This window comes from Symphalangus syndactylus, chromosome 5 (genome assembly GCF_028878055.3).
Source record: "Symphalangus syndactylus isolate Jambi chromosome 5, NHGRI_mSymSyn1-v2.1_pri, whole genome shotgun sequence".
NCBI classification, from domain to species: domain Eukaryota; kingdom Metazoa; phylum Chordata; class Mammalia; order Primates; family Hylobatidae; genus Symphalangus; species Symphalangus syndactylus.
In genome coordinates, this window is record NC_072427.2 from 52,611,473 (window position 1) to 52,628,749 (window position 17,277).

At 41.6% G+C, this 17,277-nt stretch overlaps 1 protein-coding gene across 1 annotated transcript in view; it reads left to right on the top strand.

Moving 5' to 3' along the window:
* GABRG3 (gamma-aminobutyric acid type A receptor subunit gamma3) overlaps nt 1-17,277 on the top strand; it is a 571,515-nt gene that overhangs the window by 53,437 nt on the left and 500,801 nt on the right. The window contains exon 3 of the mRNA XM_055278462.2: nt 7,019-7,086. Within this exon, the coding sequence (XP_055134437.1) occupies nt 7,019-7,086 (68 nt within the window). The remainder of the gene's footprint in view (nt 1-7,018; nt 7,087-17,277) is intronic.

Below are 17,277 nucleotides of genomic sequence, written 5' to 3' on the forward strand. Positions count from 1 at the left end.
ATTTGTGGTTCTGAAGTTAACACCAGTGTTTTTATTCTTTTAAGAATAGGAATTCCCAAGGTCTTTTAGTAGTATATTTTATATGAATGTGCAAAAATGTAGAATGCCACTGTTTGCCTCCTTCCATGTTACTTATCATATCTGACCCACAGTGAAATGACAATAACCTTATCTTTATCTTTGTCAACTCTTGCTGGGCTCCTTGAGATCACATATTTAAAGGGTGTTTGGGAAAGGAGTGAGGGCTTTGGTGTTGACATCTATAGTTCTGGGATTAATGGAAATAGGATTAGCTGTAAACCCTATATTTAAGGGTCTGAGCCAAGTAAATTGGCCAAATAGGACCTTAACTGAGCTGGAATGGGACCTGTGATAGTGACTTTACCATCTCAGGGCTCCAATACTAAGTTATAGAAAACATTTTTGCATGGACTCAGAGTGTTGGCAAAGCTGCAATATTGACCAAGTTTGCTTATCCCGTGTACTTTTTACCCAAATTCTTCCACTTAGTCCCCATAATAGTATTCTCCAAGTTCGAAAAAAAGCATTTGAAAACAAATCTTCACTGAGATGCTATGGATAGGTTTCATATAATCCTCAGAGACAGTGAATTTGTGTTTAAAAAATTCTTGAAAGATTATTTGTCACGATAATCATGATGATGATGATGATGATGATAAAAAACAGTACTAGTCCCATTGAAGTATTTGTTCCCTAGAGTCTCTCTCTCTCTTTTTTTTTTTTTTTTTTTTTTTTGAGACGGAGTCTTGCTCTGTCACCCAGGCTGGAGTGCTGTGGCGCTATCTGGGCTCACTGCAAGCTTTGCCTCCTGGGTTCACGCCATTCTCCTGCCTCAGCCTCCCGAGCAGCTGGGACTACAGACGCCCGCCAACACGCCCGGCTAATTTTTTTTTGGATTTTTAGTAGAGACGGGGTTTCATTATGTTAGCCAGGATGGTCTCAATCTGCTGACCTCGTGATCCCTCCGCCTCGGCCTTCCAAAGTGCTGGGATTACAGGCGTGAGCCACTGCGCCTGGCCTAGAGTCTCTTGAAGCCTCACTACCAAAATAGAAAACTCCAGGAGCTTGAGGGTGGAACCCCAGATTCTCTGCTTTGGTGAAGCTGCAGAATCCCAGTTAAGTCACTCCTCACTCCTATTTTAACTTCCTGTCTGTAAAATGGGAACAGGAATGCTACTGCATACTGATTAAATGCAAAGTGCTTATCACAGTGCCATGTAATAAATCTTATCATCCTTCATCTGTGGACATTAGCAGAGGGAGAGAAGGCAGAACTGAAGGAAGGTTGGTGATGGGACGTAGGGGATCCTCTGCCTAATACGTCGTGTTCGGTGGGGCTCTTAGTTTAGGAAAAGGAAAGGGACAGATGAGCCCCTGTTCCCCTCTTGTCCCCATAGGCAGGAAAGATGGAAGGGAGGTTCCCAGTTATTGGAAGAGCCTTTTATGCGTTGGGGGCATGAGGGTTAATGTTATTTATTCATCTTCTGAAAATTCATGTGCTGATATTTAAATACTTACGTCATATTTACTCTTTTCATGAAAAAATAGAAACTTAAGTGCCCAGGGTGATTTTTAAACATAAACATTATTTGAAAGGCAGCAAATGCAATATTTTGGCATTCTATTCTGCGTTTAATTCCAGGGGCCTTAACAACCATAGCTAAAAATTTACTGAGCACCACTATTTACTGTGTAACAGCCTGGCTCTCCACCCTCATCTTGAATTAGGTTCTGTTTTCAGCCTCTCTTCCATATAGGGGAACTGAGGCACAGAGATCTGAAGAAACTTTTCGAGATGACAGAGCTGGTGAGCAGCTGAGCCCCTCTGCAGCCAGGCTGCATCCTCCATGGGTATGTCGCCTCACTTGACACGTCTGCTCAAAATTCCTTAGGGTCTCCATGCCTCATCCCCACTGCTGGTCTGGGGCAGCTCTTTAGGGATTCCCTTGCATGGACAGCTGTAAACACATAGACCTCTTCCCCCTCCACCTTTTTGTCCCTGTAAACACCTATTGGTTCTGTAGCTTGACTGTTGGAAGCTCTGTTTCTATTGTTTTCTTTTTTTTCTTTCTTTTTTCTGAGATGGAGTCTCGCTCTGTCGCCCAGGCTGGAGTGCAGTGGCCCAATCTCGGCTCACTGCAAGCTCCGCCTCCCGGGTTCAGGCCATTCTCTTGCCTCAGCCTCCCGAGTAGCTGGGACTACAGGTGCCCACCACCATGCCCGGCTAATTTTTTCTATTTTTAGTAGAGACGGGGTTTCACCGTGTTAGCCAGGATGGTCTCGATCTCCTGACCTCGTGATCTGCCTGTCTCAGCCTCCCGAAGTGCTGGGATTACTGGCTTGAGCCACTGTGCCCGGCCTGTTGTTTTCTATCTCTCGTTTGTTTATGAATGAATATTCATGGTTTCATTTGCTCTCGCAATGTCACTCTCTACTTTTTCCTCTCCATGGAGGTAATATAATTTTTGTTGTAACAGATGATTATTTTTAGGAACATCTTTGTCTCAGATGATCTTTTATCAGCTCTTTGCCCACTTGACTACTTGAGTCAGCTTGTAATCGTCATCATGTTCTAGGGGACATTTAAAAATTATTCTCTTTCAAAAGTAAGACAGTGCTAGATAATCAGTAAGGTGACTGTTGTTTATAATGATCTATCGTACATTTCAAAATAACTGAAAAAGAATAATTCAGATGTTCCTAGCACAAAGAAAAGACAAATATTTAAGGCAATGGATATTCCAGTTACACTGATTTGATCTTTATAGACTGTATAAATGTATTAAATTAACACGTGTCCTAAAAATATGTACATCTGTTATGTATCAATAAGAAAAATTAAAAGAGAAAAGAACATATTTTTTCGTGTTGCAGTTGGCAAGCTCATGAGCATTTAACATGTAAAGTTAAGTAATTATAACTTTACAACTGCAATTTTTACGAACCATAGTTATGCAACATCCAGGGGTCACCTACAGTGCCAGATGCTGTGGGAAGGGTGAGGGTAAATCACACAGACCTGCCTTCCAATGACCAGCTTTTCTTGTTGAGGGTGCTAAAAGGTGCCCGTGACCTAAAAATAGGAAGTAATCATATAAGGTAGGGATTCAGAGAAAGCAAATACATCTTTTCTTCTCCACTACTGTATGTTAATTTCCCTAAAATACCCCAGACACTTACTCGAAATTTATGTGAGTGGCTGAGCCCAGTGGCTCACACCTGTAATCTCAGCACTTTGGGAGGCCCAAGTGGAAAGGCTGTTTGAATCTGGAGGTTCAAGACCAGCCTGGGCAACATAGCGAGACCCTGTTTCTGCAAAAAATTTAAAAAATTAGCCTGATATGTTGTGTGTGCCTGTGGTCCTAGTTACTTAGGAGGCTGAGACAGGAGGATTGCCTGAGCCCAGGAGGTCCAGGCTGCAGTGAGCCATGATTGCACCACTGCACTGCAGCGTTGGCAACAGAACAAGACCCTGCCTCAAAATAAATAAGTAATAAAATACAATAAGTTTAAAAATTTTCATGAGAACTATCTTTTGTAAGAGGTATTAATCAAAAGACTCAACTCAGAAAGAACTAAGTGACTATGACTGCTGGTCCTTGTGGCCCTGGACGCCTGCCACCTCCATGCTCCGGGGCTCTGTATAAATCCATAGGCTCATTCCTCTGGGATGCCTTCCTGCCCTGCCACCTTCCCCTGGTAGATGACTGCAGAACCCATGCCCTATGAACCCATGCTGAGCCAAGCACAACTTCTCTGTCTTTTTTTGTACCCTTTTTTTCCCTCTCCTCAATTTTTCTAAAGTAAATCATGCTGTCATAAGTCTGGTTTTAGAGAGAAACTTCTTGGAGTTTTGAGAAGCCAGCTCAGTACGACAATATCCTTCCTCTTTAAGGCAAAATAATATTCCATTGTCTATGTATGCTACCTTTTTAAAATCCGTTTATTTGTCAATGAGCACTCGAATTGTTTCTACCTTTTAGCTATTGTGAATAATATTATTAGCATAGCTGTTCAATCTGTTTGAGCCCCTCCTTTTAATTCCTTTGGGTGTATACTCAGAAGTGGAACTACTGGATCATATGGTAATTGTATTTTTAGTTTTTTGAGGAATCACTCTACTGTTTTCCACAGTGAGTATATCATTTTTCTTCCTACAAACAGTGCACAAGATTCTAATTTCTTCATATCCAGGCTGGCACTTGTTATTTTCTGTTGCTTTTATTGTTGCTTGTTTGTTTGTTTTTAATAGTAGCCGTCCGAATGGGTGTAAGGTGTTATTTTGTGGTTTTGATTTGCAGTTCCCTAATAACTAATAATGTTTTCATGTGCTTATTGTCCGTTTGTATATCTTCTTGGGGGAAATGTCTATTTACGTTATTTTGCCATTTAAATCAGGTTAGTTTGTTTTTGTTGTTGAGTTCTAGGAGTTCTTTATGTATTCTGGATATTAACCACTTATCAGAGATACAATTTGCAAATATTTTCTCCCACTCAGTGGGTTGTCTTTTTACTCTGTTGTGCCCTATATGCACAGAAGTTTTAAATTTTGTTATAGTCACATTCATTTATTTTTCTTTTGTTGCCTCATCTTCTGGTGTTGTATCCAAGAGATTGTTGTTAAATCCAATGTCAAGAAGCTTTCCGCTGTGTTTTCTCCTGATGGTTTTGTAGTTTTAGATCTTACAGTTAAGTCTCAAGTCCATTTTGAGTTAATTTTTGTTTATGGCGTAAGGTAAGGGTCCAACTTCATTCTTTTGCCTGTGGATATCCAGTTTTCCCAAGACTGTTGGTTGAAAAGACTGTCCATTCCCTCATTGAACGGTCTTGGCAACTTTGTGGAAGATCATTTGTCAGGGCTTAGTCTTGAGTCTTTGAATTATCAACCCTGAGCTGCCTGTGGCCAATCTCCTTCCTGGCTTCTACTGTCAGAGCTACTATTCTAATGCTTCATTTACATTAGCATGACTCAGCTTAAAAGAGCATCTACTGGCCGGGCATGGTGGCTCATGCCTGTAATCCCAGCACTTTGGGAGGCTGAGGTGGGCAGATCACTTGAGGTCAGGAGTTCGAGACCAACCTGGCTAACATAGTGAAACCCCGTCTCTACTAAAATTACAAAATTAGCTGGGCGTGGTGGCGGGTGCCTGTAATCCCAGCTACTTGGGAGGCTGAGTCAGGAGAATCGCTTGAACTTGGGAGGTGGAGGTTGCAGTGAGTTGAGATTGCGCCATTGCACTCCACCATGCGAGACAAAGCAAGACCCTGTCTCAAAAAAAAAAAAAAAAAAAATCATCCACTAAAAGCTTTTCATTTTCCTTGGCATTTTGCGAGTGTATGTGTGTGTGCACACTTATTGTAAACTCTTATCTCTTACACCCTTCATGGCACTGTTGCACTTATTACACTTGCCGCTTCTCACTGCAAGCTGTTAAAGCTTTATGTTTGTTGGTTCTTTTAATTTAATGATATAAAAAACTCTGGAAGCCCAAAGTCTAATAAGTTGTATGAAACAACCAGAAAACTCTCTCGCTAAAAGCAGGTCCTTAACCGACTGACTGAACACCCTTTGGTATAAGCATAATCAAAGGTTTCGCAGAGTTTGGAGATGGAACACTTGTTGAATCCAATAATTTGAAGAAAGATGCTACCTAATTTCCATGGTAGTTAGCAGAGCTGAGTGTAAAATGAAGACTACTCCTTTTATGAGACTTAAGCACCATATACACAGTGCATGGAATTGTGTTGGGGCATTTTCCAAAATGCCAACCGCTCTTGCAGCTCACATGACTTGGCTGTACTGGTGGACGTTGTAGGAGTTGGTTCAAATTCATTGTCATTGTTTTCATTACGTGAAGGTCTGGGGATCGCTGCCTAGGGCACAGACCAGTGGATGTGCAATTTTACGAGACTGAGAGCTCAGAGCTGCCATTCATTGTTTCAGAAGTAGAGTGTGGAATTCCCTTTGTGAATGTTCAGTTCTTCAGCACAATTGAAGGAAGCACATTGACATAATTGCATAGACTACACTCTTGTTTCTATAGAAACAGTCTGTTTCATGGGGAAAGGTTCAGGAGTCTTGTTCATATTCCTCCTGGGCAGAAATTTTCTGGAATTGGCTCTGTCCCGTCCTTTGTCAGTCACTGAGTGCAGGGTGAAGGAATGTCCTCCTTTCAGAGGACATCAGCTCCCGACTCAGAGGTCCGTGGGCTCAGCTGTCTCATGATTGGGCTTGCTCAGTTCTTTTGCTGCCATCAAAAGAGAAACTGGTTTCCCTTAAAGCCAAATGAGCCAGGGCAGCCTCTGACATATGGCGTTAGAGAGATCAACCTGTGATTATATAAATGTTATGCCTTCATAGTTGAAACAGTAATTCTTTGACTTATTAACCTTCCATTGTGTTTTGAGTTGGATTTAAACTCTGATGTATGTGCGTATATGTATCTTTAAGTCATATTGATAACAACAAATAATATTTCTCATTTTTTATTGGTGTATAGTCTCACTAGAACTTTGCCTTGAGTGGCTTTGCTTTGGAAAGATAGCTTGACAGCTATGTGGTGGACACATAACCCAACAATGTCACTGACATTGCTTCTCTCTTGTGTTGAGCTTTATAGCAAAACTTTGACATTAAATTACTCATGCAGTAGCTCACCTTGTATCTCCTATCTTTGCCATAAAAATCAGCTTAAGTAATGTTACGGTATATCTTTATAGTCTTCTATGACTGGCAACTTGCAGTGTATAAATATTCTATTTTCCTAGATAGAACTGAAAAGATACAAGAAAGAATCTCTCATCCTTCAAGAATTTTGAAAAGAAAGGCAGGCAGGGCTTGACTTATAATTACAAGAGAAGTCCCAAAGAAAGCTCTGCCCGTGTGTGTTTCCAACATGTCCTTGTGATGCTATGTATGAGACTTTAGGACTTGAATGTGCTCTCCTCTGTCTTTCTCCGGCACGAAATATTAACATACATGTATTTTTCTCCACAGTAAAACCGACCGTAATTGACGTTGACATTTATGTTAACAGCATTGGTCCCGTGTCATCAATAAACATGGTAAGAAGCTCCTTTATTTTCTGATCTAACGGCTGTTGCACCTCTTCTTGTTACATTCTCATTGTGGATTTCTGTTTGAGATTTATCATGCAAGTTTAAAACTCACACTGACTTCTTAAATCTGTAGCACTGATTGGAATATTGAAAATGGGAAAAAAGAAATGAAGAAATAGAGCTTGTGATGGTAGTAGCATTTTGACTTTTAGTTTCTTCTTTCAACATCCAAGAGACCTGTCTTTTATAGTGTTTCTTAGGAAAGGATTCAAGATCACTCAGATTATACTTTTGTCTTCAGTTTGGACTTTGAGAGTAAATAAACTGCCTCTGCTTTTTAGTATGGGATCAAATATGTGCTTTCCCCGAGTAGGGTATTCCCACAGGCTTATAAGCAAATTCAGCTCAAGAACTACTGGATGTGAAAGAAGCCCTTCCCTGTGCAAAAGTGCCTGGCTATGAAGCAAGTGTGGGGGTATTGGAATACGTTAGGGTGAGAGCCATCTGTGGTGGGCTGAAGGCCACAGTCCACCTGCCAGCAAGGGGTTAACAGGACTACCTAGGATCCCTGAGCAGGCCTGGCAATTGCAGCCTCAAGCGTCGTCGTCAGGAGCTCCCGCCTGCGCCTGCGGAGGTCCTGCCTGTGCTCCCTGCTGCACATTTGCTCCTGATTTGGGGAGACATGTGAGGCCGAGGGAGGGGAATTGCCAAAATGCTGACTTAAATGTCTTCTTTTCATTGCAGTGTTCTGTGGATGGAAATAACCCCTCCAAAATTAGTAGCAAAATCATTTCTTTTCATTGCCAGATTTTAAAAGTGTTCTTTTCTCTGGTGATATAAGGGTTCCATGCAGGAGTAAAGTTATATTTGTGGGTGATTCACTTAAAAAATCTCCATGTCATTCCTAAACTGGAGCAAAGAAGTGGAATGAACAAAGGAGAATTATTTCACACAACCTATGTGCTGCAGATGGCTGTATATTAAAATCAAGTTGTGAATGTAATATTCCCTTTTCCTGATATATCATTATTCAGTTGACTGCATAGAGTAACCCTTTCTTATGTATGTTTCTTGTTCTGGAGTTTTATTTTCTTGCATTTGTTCCACAACCGTTTATTCAACACCTTTATGTCTAACATGTATTTATGTCTAACACTCGAAGAAGTGCCTTCCTGGCTATTGGGTTACAGAATTATTTCAGGAAGTCAATTGCATTTGCATATAGAGGGATTTTCCTGCAGGCCTATAACTTTAGAATTTACTTTGTGCCTCGTGTTAGGCTTTGTTATTGGAATCTACGGGAATTTTCATGTGGAAATCACGGGCTGCAGAGAAGGAGGCCGAGTGAGTGACAGGCTCCTTCAGGGTGATACGGCCCTGCTGCAGGAGTGGAAGGGATTTCTCCAGTGAGGTCCTCTTCATCTGAAATTTGACAGATAGGCAAGAGTTTGCTAGGTGGGATAAAGTTTGAAGGTCCTTGGTAACACAGGAGGACAGAGTGCATCACCCAGCTGGGGACGAGGGAGTGATGTGTGGAGAGATGCCTGGAGGAGCACACAGGGGCAGCTGTGACCAAGGCCCTGAAGCTGCAGTTAAGAGTTGGACCTCAGCCTTCTCTTCCTCCAAAACAGATCCCTGCATTTGGAAACTGTGAAAACCTTTTCCCATCAGAGATCTGAGCAGGTCATATTTCATGAGATTACTTCAAATCCAGGCCAGGCGCGGTGGCTCACGCCTGTAATCCCAGCACTTTGGGAGGCTGAGGCAGGCAGATCACGAGGTCAGGAGTTTGAGACCAGCCTGGTCAACATGATGAAACCCCGTCTCTACTAAAAATACAAAAAATCAGCTGGGCATGGTGGCGGGCGCCTGTAGTCCCAGCTACTCGTGAGGCTGAGGCAGAAGAATCGCTTGAATCCGGGAGGCGGAGGTTGCAGTGAGCCAAGATCGAGCCACTGCACTCCAGCCTGGGCGACAGAGCTAGACTTCATCTCAAAAAAAAAAAAAAAAAAAATCCATTAAGATCGCTAGTCAGACCCCTCTCTCCCTGAAAAAAACAAAAACTACATGATGATGCAGAGCTCACATTAGGGACTTGAAATCATGAACTCTGATCCTTCCCTGTGGGGTGAGAAACAACCTTAGAATGGCCAGGGGCATTGTAAGCCCTGGGCCCAGGAGGAAAACACGTGTGCACCAGCGTCCTGCTCATCTGGAGGCTGACACAGCAGGTTTCCAAGGCTGAGCTGTGGCAGGATGTGGAGTAGAAAGCTTTTTTCTATTAACTCTCTCATTTGTAAAACTTGCCCTGAATATTTTGAAACTTCATTTAGTCCAGTTGGTTTTCTTTCTAGCATGGCTCTCTACCCTACCGAAGGGGTGGGGAGCCAGTGTGGCTGCCTGCTGCTGTGTGAGTTGGAAGCAGCTGGCACGCAGCCCTGGGGAAGCCGAATGCTAGCAAGTGCTTTCCTCTGCAAAGAGTGCCGAGGCCGTAGTCAGCGCGCAGCAGGGATGGCACTGTCTAGGCCATTCTGGAGTCTGATTTCCTGAGGAAGACACAACGTACTAGTAGCCTACCTCAGCTCAGCAAAGCATAGAGGGCAGGCAAGGATTTGTTTGAAATGCACACAAACACACGCATGCACACATGCACACACACAGGCACACACACAGGCACACACACGTACGCGTGTGCACACACATCACATGCACACACACAGGCACACACACATACACGTGTACACACGCATCACACGCACACACACAGGCACACACGCACACACACATGTGCATTTACATGTTTAATTCCCATGTTCTCCTTGGGTGAGTTGCTGTGTGTCTCTCTCTGTTCCTTCACGCACATTTGCCATCCGACTAATGTGAGGCATCGTGGTGGGGGAAGGTGAGACACGATGAACCAAGGCCTGCTTTGGTGGGGCGAGTCTGTGGATGAGCTAAGTGCCAGAGTGGAGGTAGGTTCCCTTCTAAGCAGCCCGGAGCTGGCAGGCTCTGGCTGGCCTGAGGGAAGTTTCAAAGCCCTCAGGAGGCAGGGGCCTCGGGGACCACTTCTGGAAGAATGAGTGTTTCTTACCTTTGCGCTGGGAATGCTTTGCTGGGATGCCGGAATAATAAGGGCATCTCACATTGCCGAGTGCATCACATAGACCCGCTATGTCTGTGCAACCAAACAAGGCAATTTTAAAAGAAGTAAAGGGCTTAAAAATGAAACACACATCTTAGGAAAAATAATAGAAATTTAAAAGTAGAGAACTGACGGTGTAGGTGGGTATTGGGGATTGAGTTAGCAATAAAAAAGAATATAAGAAAGACTAAGACAATCCAAGAATACAAGATGAGAGGAAGCACAATTTAGAGGTGCAGACAGGGTTTAAGGATGTAAATTCGTATTGGGGGTTTGACCGTAAAGGTCAAGCCTGGTAAAATTATGGCTTCTTGTCCAAATAGTCATTTAACAATCAATGAAACAGGGAGCAATGACTATTTCACCTTCTCCTTCCTCTTCTTCCTCCTTCTCTCACACTTTCTGCCTTTTATTGATATTATTAACACTGAAGATTCTGCCTCAGCCATTCCTTCTGTTGAGTGGAAATGAAGTTGTGTCTCAATCTATTGTTTAATAGATTATATTTGTCTTGTTTATCCTGGAGCTGTTTATGCTTTTTCTAGTTATCGAGATTAGAAACGGGACCAGGGGAATGTTCCTTTACATGAAGCTTCCATATCATCCTCTGCCTTTGTCGCTGCAACATACCTAAATGTGTAGCATTCATCCTAGAAAGTGTGCGTGGTTTGTTTCCACACCAGGAAAGCTGCATGCAAGGGAGCTTGTGAGTTTATTTTTGAGAATATCCACTTCAAGCAGCCTTTTAGGAAAGCAAAGAAGAAAACCAATGTTCTGACACTTACTCTGTGCTATTGACCCCAAATCCTTTAATCTTCACAGGACCATAGTGGAGAAGATATTGACCTTTCTGCTTGTTTGTGTCCAGTAAGTGGGAGCTTGTGGAGGAGATCTTAGAGCAAAGTTCTGAGTGTGACCTGCTTGGCAACAAAGCCCTGGCTTTGTTTCCTAGTCAATATGGACACACAGCAGCTGTACATACCTGTAGGGTCACAGCCTTAACATGGAACTCCAGACATAAAGGGCTCAGTGTTACGATTGCTTTTCTGTGTTTTTTTTTTAAGAATTAAATTAATAAATTTTATTTTTTGAGCATTTTTAGGTTTACATAAAAATTAAGCAGAAAGTAGAGTTCCCCTTATATTTTCCTCTACACACACAGACACACACACACACACACACACACAACACACAACACATTATTATTAACATCTTGCATTAGTGTATTGTATTTGTTACAATGGATGAATGCACCTTAATCCATGTTTATCATTCAAAGCCTATGGCTTATATTAGGATTCACTCTTGGTGTTGTTTATTTTATGGATTCCGACAAATGTCTAATGCCATGTATCTGCCACTATAGTATCTTAAGAACAGTGGCACTACCCTTAAATCCTCTGTGCTCCACCTGTTTATCCTTTCCTCTCCCCAGATGCTGGCAACCACTGATAATTTTACTGTTTCCATAGTTTTGCTTTTTCCTAAGTGTCATATACTTCAAATTATACAATAGTCAGCCGTGTAGGATGGCTTTTTTCCTTCATTTTAAAAAGTACTGATACTAATTCATCTGAGGAAATCTAAGACTTGTAGTGAGCCAGTGTGATGTGACTATAGCATGACCCTGTGTTACCAGAAATTAATGGGATGGCTCTGTGGATTATGGGACAGGTCCAACATCACCAGAATTATATTATATGATAGATAACCTACACATTTAAAACTGAAAAGATGACATGCAGCCAGAGAAATAATAAGAGAACACATGAGGCCTCTCAACCTTATCTCTGCTCCATTCCACCGTGGCTGAAGCTTTAAGAAGTGAAGTCAAGATACCAAGTCCTGATTAGGGCCTGTGGAAGGTAAATTCCATTTGGTCACTACTGGAGGATGATCTATTGCTTTGTGGAACTCTTTTGGAGTCATCTAAACTCAGGACAGTTTAAAATAAGTGACAGCTGAGGCACCATGATGCCCCTGACCATGTTTTGTTTTTCTTTGCATTCCTCCTGCGTGAAGTTCATAGCAGTTTTTGCATCTGTAGTTTGATAACTTTCAGCAGTGTTTGAAAAACAGTGGCCATTATTTCTTAAATATTGTTTTGGCACCATTCTAGGGCTCTGGTCATGTGAAGGTTACATGCTTCTCCCAGGTCCCACTTGCTTTTATGCTTGTGCTGTTTTTTATTTCTTCCTTTGCACTCCATCTTTCGGCATATGAAGTCACTCTTCATCTCTGTCCTGTGATCTTTTAAAGCTGTCTATTGAGTTCTTGATTTCAGTTATTATGTTTTCAGTTCGAAAATTTTAATTTGATTCTTTCTAATGTATGTTAGTTCTCTGGTGAGATTCTCCATCTTGCAATCTGTTTTCTGGAACACATTAACCATGAAGTCCCTGCTGCCATCTCTGGTTCCATTTCTAATGTCTGTTTTCTTGCTTCTTTCTATTACTTGGTATGCCTGATGCATTAGTCTGTTTGTATTGCTGTAAAGGAATATCTGAGACTGGGTAATTTATAAAGAAAAGGGGTTTATTTGGTTCACAGTTCTGCTGGCTGTACAAGCACGGCACCAGCATCTGCTTCTGATGAGAGCCTCAGGAAGCTTCCAATCATGGCAGAGGTGAAGGGGGAGCCAGCTTGTCAATGGTGAGAGGGAGCAAGAGAGAGAGGGAGGAGGTGCCAGCCTCTTTTAAACAACCAGATCTCTTGTGAACTAACAGTGAGAACTCACTCATTACCATGAGCACAGCACTAAGCCATTCATGAGGGATCCATGTCTATGACGCAAACACCTCCCACCAGGCCCCACATCCAACAAGGGAATCACATTTTAACATGAGATTTGGAGGGGATGAAACATCAAAACCATATCACCTGGCGATTTTCATTGTGTACAAAGATTTGTAGAGGCATTGGGTGGTTTTTCCCTTGCCTCTCTGTAGGTCTGAGCTGGCCTTGCAGAGGCTCCACTGGGCTCTGGTTCCCTTACCTTTCTGCATCGTTCCCCAGAGGTCCCAACTGAGGGCCTGGAATGTGTCAACACCAAAAAATGGCTGAAAATACGGCCCTTCTTTTTAAGCCATTTTTACAATTTTTTTTAATTATTATACTTGAAGTTTTAGGGTACATGTGCACAATGTGCAGGTTTGTTACATATGTATCCATGTGCCATGTTGGTTTGCTGCACCCATTAACTCGTCATTTAGCATTAGGTATATCTCCTAATGCTGTCCCTCCCCCCTCCTCCCACCCCACAACAGTCCCCGGAGTGTGATGTTCCCCTTCCTGTGTCCATGTGTTCTCATTGTTCAATTCCCACCTATGAGTGAGAACATGTGGCGTTTGGTTTTTTGTCCTTGCGATAGTTTACTGAGAATGATGGTTTCCAGTTTCATCCATGTCCCCACAAAGGACATGAACTCATCATTTTTATGGCTGCATAATATTCCATGGTGTATATGTGCCACATTTTCTTCATCCATTCTATCGTTGTTGGACATTTGGGTTGGTTCCAAGTCTTTGCTATTGCGAATAGTGCCGCAGTAAACATACGTGTGCATGTGTCTTTATAGCAGCATGATTTATAGTCCTTTGGGTATATACTCAGTAATGGGATGGCTGGGTCAAATGATATTTCTAGTTCTAGATCCCTGAGGAATCACCACACTGATTTCCACAATGGTTGAAGTAGTTTACAGTCCCATCAACAGTGTAAAACTGTTCCTATTTCTCCACATCCTCTCCAGCACCTGTTGTTTCCTGACTTCTTAATGATGGCCATTCTAACTGGTGTGAGATGGTATTATCTCATTGTGGTTTTGATTTGCATTTCTCTGATGGCCAGTGATGATGAGCATTTTTTCATGTATTTTTTGGCTGCATAAATGTCTTCTTTTGAGAAGCGTCTGTTCATGTCCTTCGCCCACTTTTTGATGGGGTTGTTTGTTTTTTTCTTGTAAATTTGTTTGAGTTCATTGTAGATTCTGGATATTAGCCCTTTGTCAGATGAGTAGGTTGTGAAAATTTTCTCCCATTCTGTAGGTTGCCTGTTCACTCTGATGGTAGTTTCTTTTGCTGTGCAGAAGCTCTTTAGTTTAATGAGATCCCATTTGTCAATTTTGGCTTTTGTTGCCATTGCTTTTGATGTTTTAGAAGTCCTTGCCCATGCCTATGTCCTGAATGGTATTGCCTAGATTTTCTTCTAGGGTTTTTATGGTTTTAGGTCTAACATGTGAGTCTTTAATCCATCTTGAATTAATTTTTGTATAAGGTGTAAGGAAGGGATCTAGTTTCAGCTTTCTACATAGGGCTAGCCAGTTTTCCTAGCACCATTTATTAAATAGGGAATCCTTTCCCCATTGCTTGTTTTTGTCAGGTTTGTCAAAGATCAGATAGTTGTAGATATGCATCATTATTTCTGAGGGCTCTGTTCAGTTCCATTGATCTATGTCTCTGTTTTGGTACCAGTACCATGCTGTTTTGGTTACTGTAGCCTTGTAGTATAGTTTGAAGTCAGGTAGTGTGATGCCTCCAGCTTTGTTCTTTTGGCTTAGGATTGACTTGGCGATGTGGGCTCTTTTTTGGTTCCATATGAACTTTAAAGTAGTTTTTTCCAATTCTGTGAAGAAAGTCATTGGTAGCTTGATGGGGATGGCATTGAATCTATAAATTACCTTAGCCAGTATGGCCATTTTCATGATATTGATTCTTCCAACCCCTGAGCATGGAATGTTCTTCCATTTGTTTGTATCCTCTTTTATTTCATTGAGCAGTGGTTTGTAGTTCTCCTTGAAGAGGTCCTTCACGTCCCTTGTAAGTTGGATTCCTAGGTATTTTATTCTCTTTGAAGCAATTGTGAATGGGAGTTCACTCATGATTTGGCTCTCTGTTTGTCTGTGATTGGTGTACAAGAATGCTTGTGATTTTTGTACATTGATTTTGTATCCTGAGACTTTGCTGAAGTTGCTAATCAGCTTGAGGAGATTTTGGGCTGAGACAATGGGGTTTTCTAGATATACAATCATGTCATCTGCAAACAGGGACAATTTGACTTCCTCTTTTCCTAATTGAATACCCTTTATTTCCTTCTCCTGCCTGACTGCCCTGGACAGAACATCCAACACTATGTTGAATAGGAGTGGTGAGAGAGGACATCCCTGTCTTGTGCCAGTTTTCAAAGGGAATGCTTCCAGTTTTTGCCCATTCAGTATGATATTGGCTGTGGGTTTGTCATAGATAGCTCTTATTAGTTGGAGATACATCCCATCAATACCTAATTTATTGAGAGTTTTTAGCATGAAGGGTTGTTGAATTTTTTCAAAGGCCTTTTCTGCATCTATTGAGATAATCATGTGGTTTTTGTCTTTGGTTCTGTTTATATGCTGGATTACATTTATTGATTTGCGTATGTTGAACCAGCCTTGCATCCCAGGGATGAAACCCACTTGATCATGGTGGATAAGCTTTTTGATGTGCTGCTGGATTCGGTTTGCCAGTATTTTACGGAGGATATTTGCATCAATGTTCATCAAGGATATTGGTCTGAAATTCTCTTTTTTGGCCGTGTCTCTGCCAGGCTTTGGTATCAGGATGACGCTGGCCTCATAAGATGTGTTAGGGAGGATTCTCTCTTTTTCTATTGATTAGAATAGTTTCAGAAGGAATGGTACCAGTTCCTCCTTGTACCTCTGGTAGAATTTGGCTGTGAATCCATCAGGTCCTGGACTCTTTTTGGTTGGTAAGATATTGAGTATTGCCACAATTTCAGAGCCTGTTATTGGTCTATTCAGAGATTCTTCCTGGTTTAGTCTTGGGAGGGTGTATTTGTCGAGGAATTTATCCATTTCTTCTAGATTTTCTAGTTTATTTGCATAGAGGTGTTTGTAGTATTCTCTGATGGTAGATTGTATTTCTGTGGGATCGGTGGTGATATCCTCTTTATCATTTTTTATTGCATCTATGTGATTCTTCTCTCTCTTCTTCTTTATTAGTCTTGCTGGCAGTCTATCAATTTTGTTGATCTTTTCAAAAAACCAGCTCCTGGATTCATTAATTTTTTGAAGGGTTTTTGTGTCTCTATTTCCTTCAGTTGTGCTCTGATTTTAGTTATTTCTTGCCTTCTGCTGGCTTTTGAATGTGTTTGCTCTTGCTTTTCTAGTTCTTTTAATTGTGATGTTAGGGTGTCAATTTTGGATCTTTCCTGCTTTCTCTTGTGGGCATTTAATGCTATAAATTTCCCTCTACACACTGCTTTGAATGTGTCCCAGAGGTTCTGGTATGTTGTGTCTTTGTTCTCGTTGGTTTCAAAGAACATCTTTATTTCTGCCCTCATTTCATTATGTACCATGTGGTCATTCAGGAGCAGGTTGTTCAGTTTCCATGTAGTTGAGCGGTTTTGAGTGAGTTTCTTAATCCTGAGTTCTAGTTTGATTGCACTGTGGTCTGAGAGACAGTTTGTTATAATTTATGTTCTTTTACATTTGCTGAGGAGTGTTTTACTTCCAACTATGTGGTCAATTTTGGAATAGGTGTGGTGTGGTGCTGAAAAAAATGTATATTCTGTTGATTTGGGGTGGAGAGCTCTGTAGATGTCTATTAGTTCCGCTTGGTGCAGAGCTGAGTTCAATTCCTGGGTATCTTGTTAACTTTCTGTCTCATTGATCTAATGTTGACAGTGGGGTGTTAAAATCTCCCATTATTATTGTGTAGGAGTCTAAGTCTCTTTGTAGGTCACTCAGGAGTTGCTTTATGAATCTGGGTGCTCCTGTATTGGATGCATATATTTGTAAGATAGTTAGCTCTTCTTGTTGAATTGATCCCTTTACCATCATATAATGGCCTTCTTTTTCTCTTTTGATCTTTGTTGGTTTAAAGTCTATTTTATCAGAGACTAGGATTGCAACCCCTGCCTTTTTTTGTTTTCCATTTGCTTGGTAGATCTTCCTCCATCCCTTTATTTTGAGTCTATGTGTGTCTCTGCGTGTGAGATCGGTCTCCTGAATACAGCACACTGATGGGTCTTGACTCCTTATCCAATTTGCCAGTCTCTG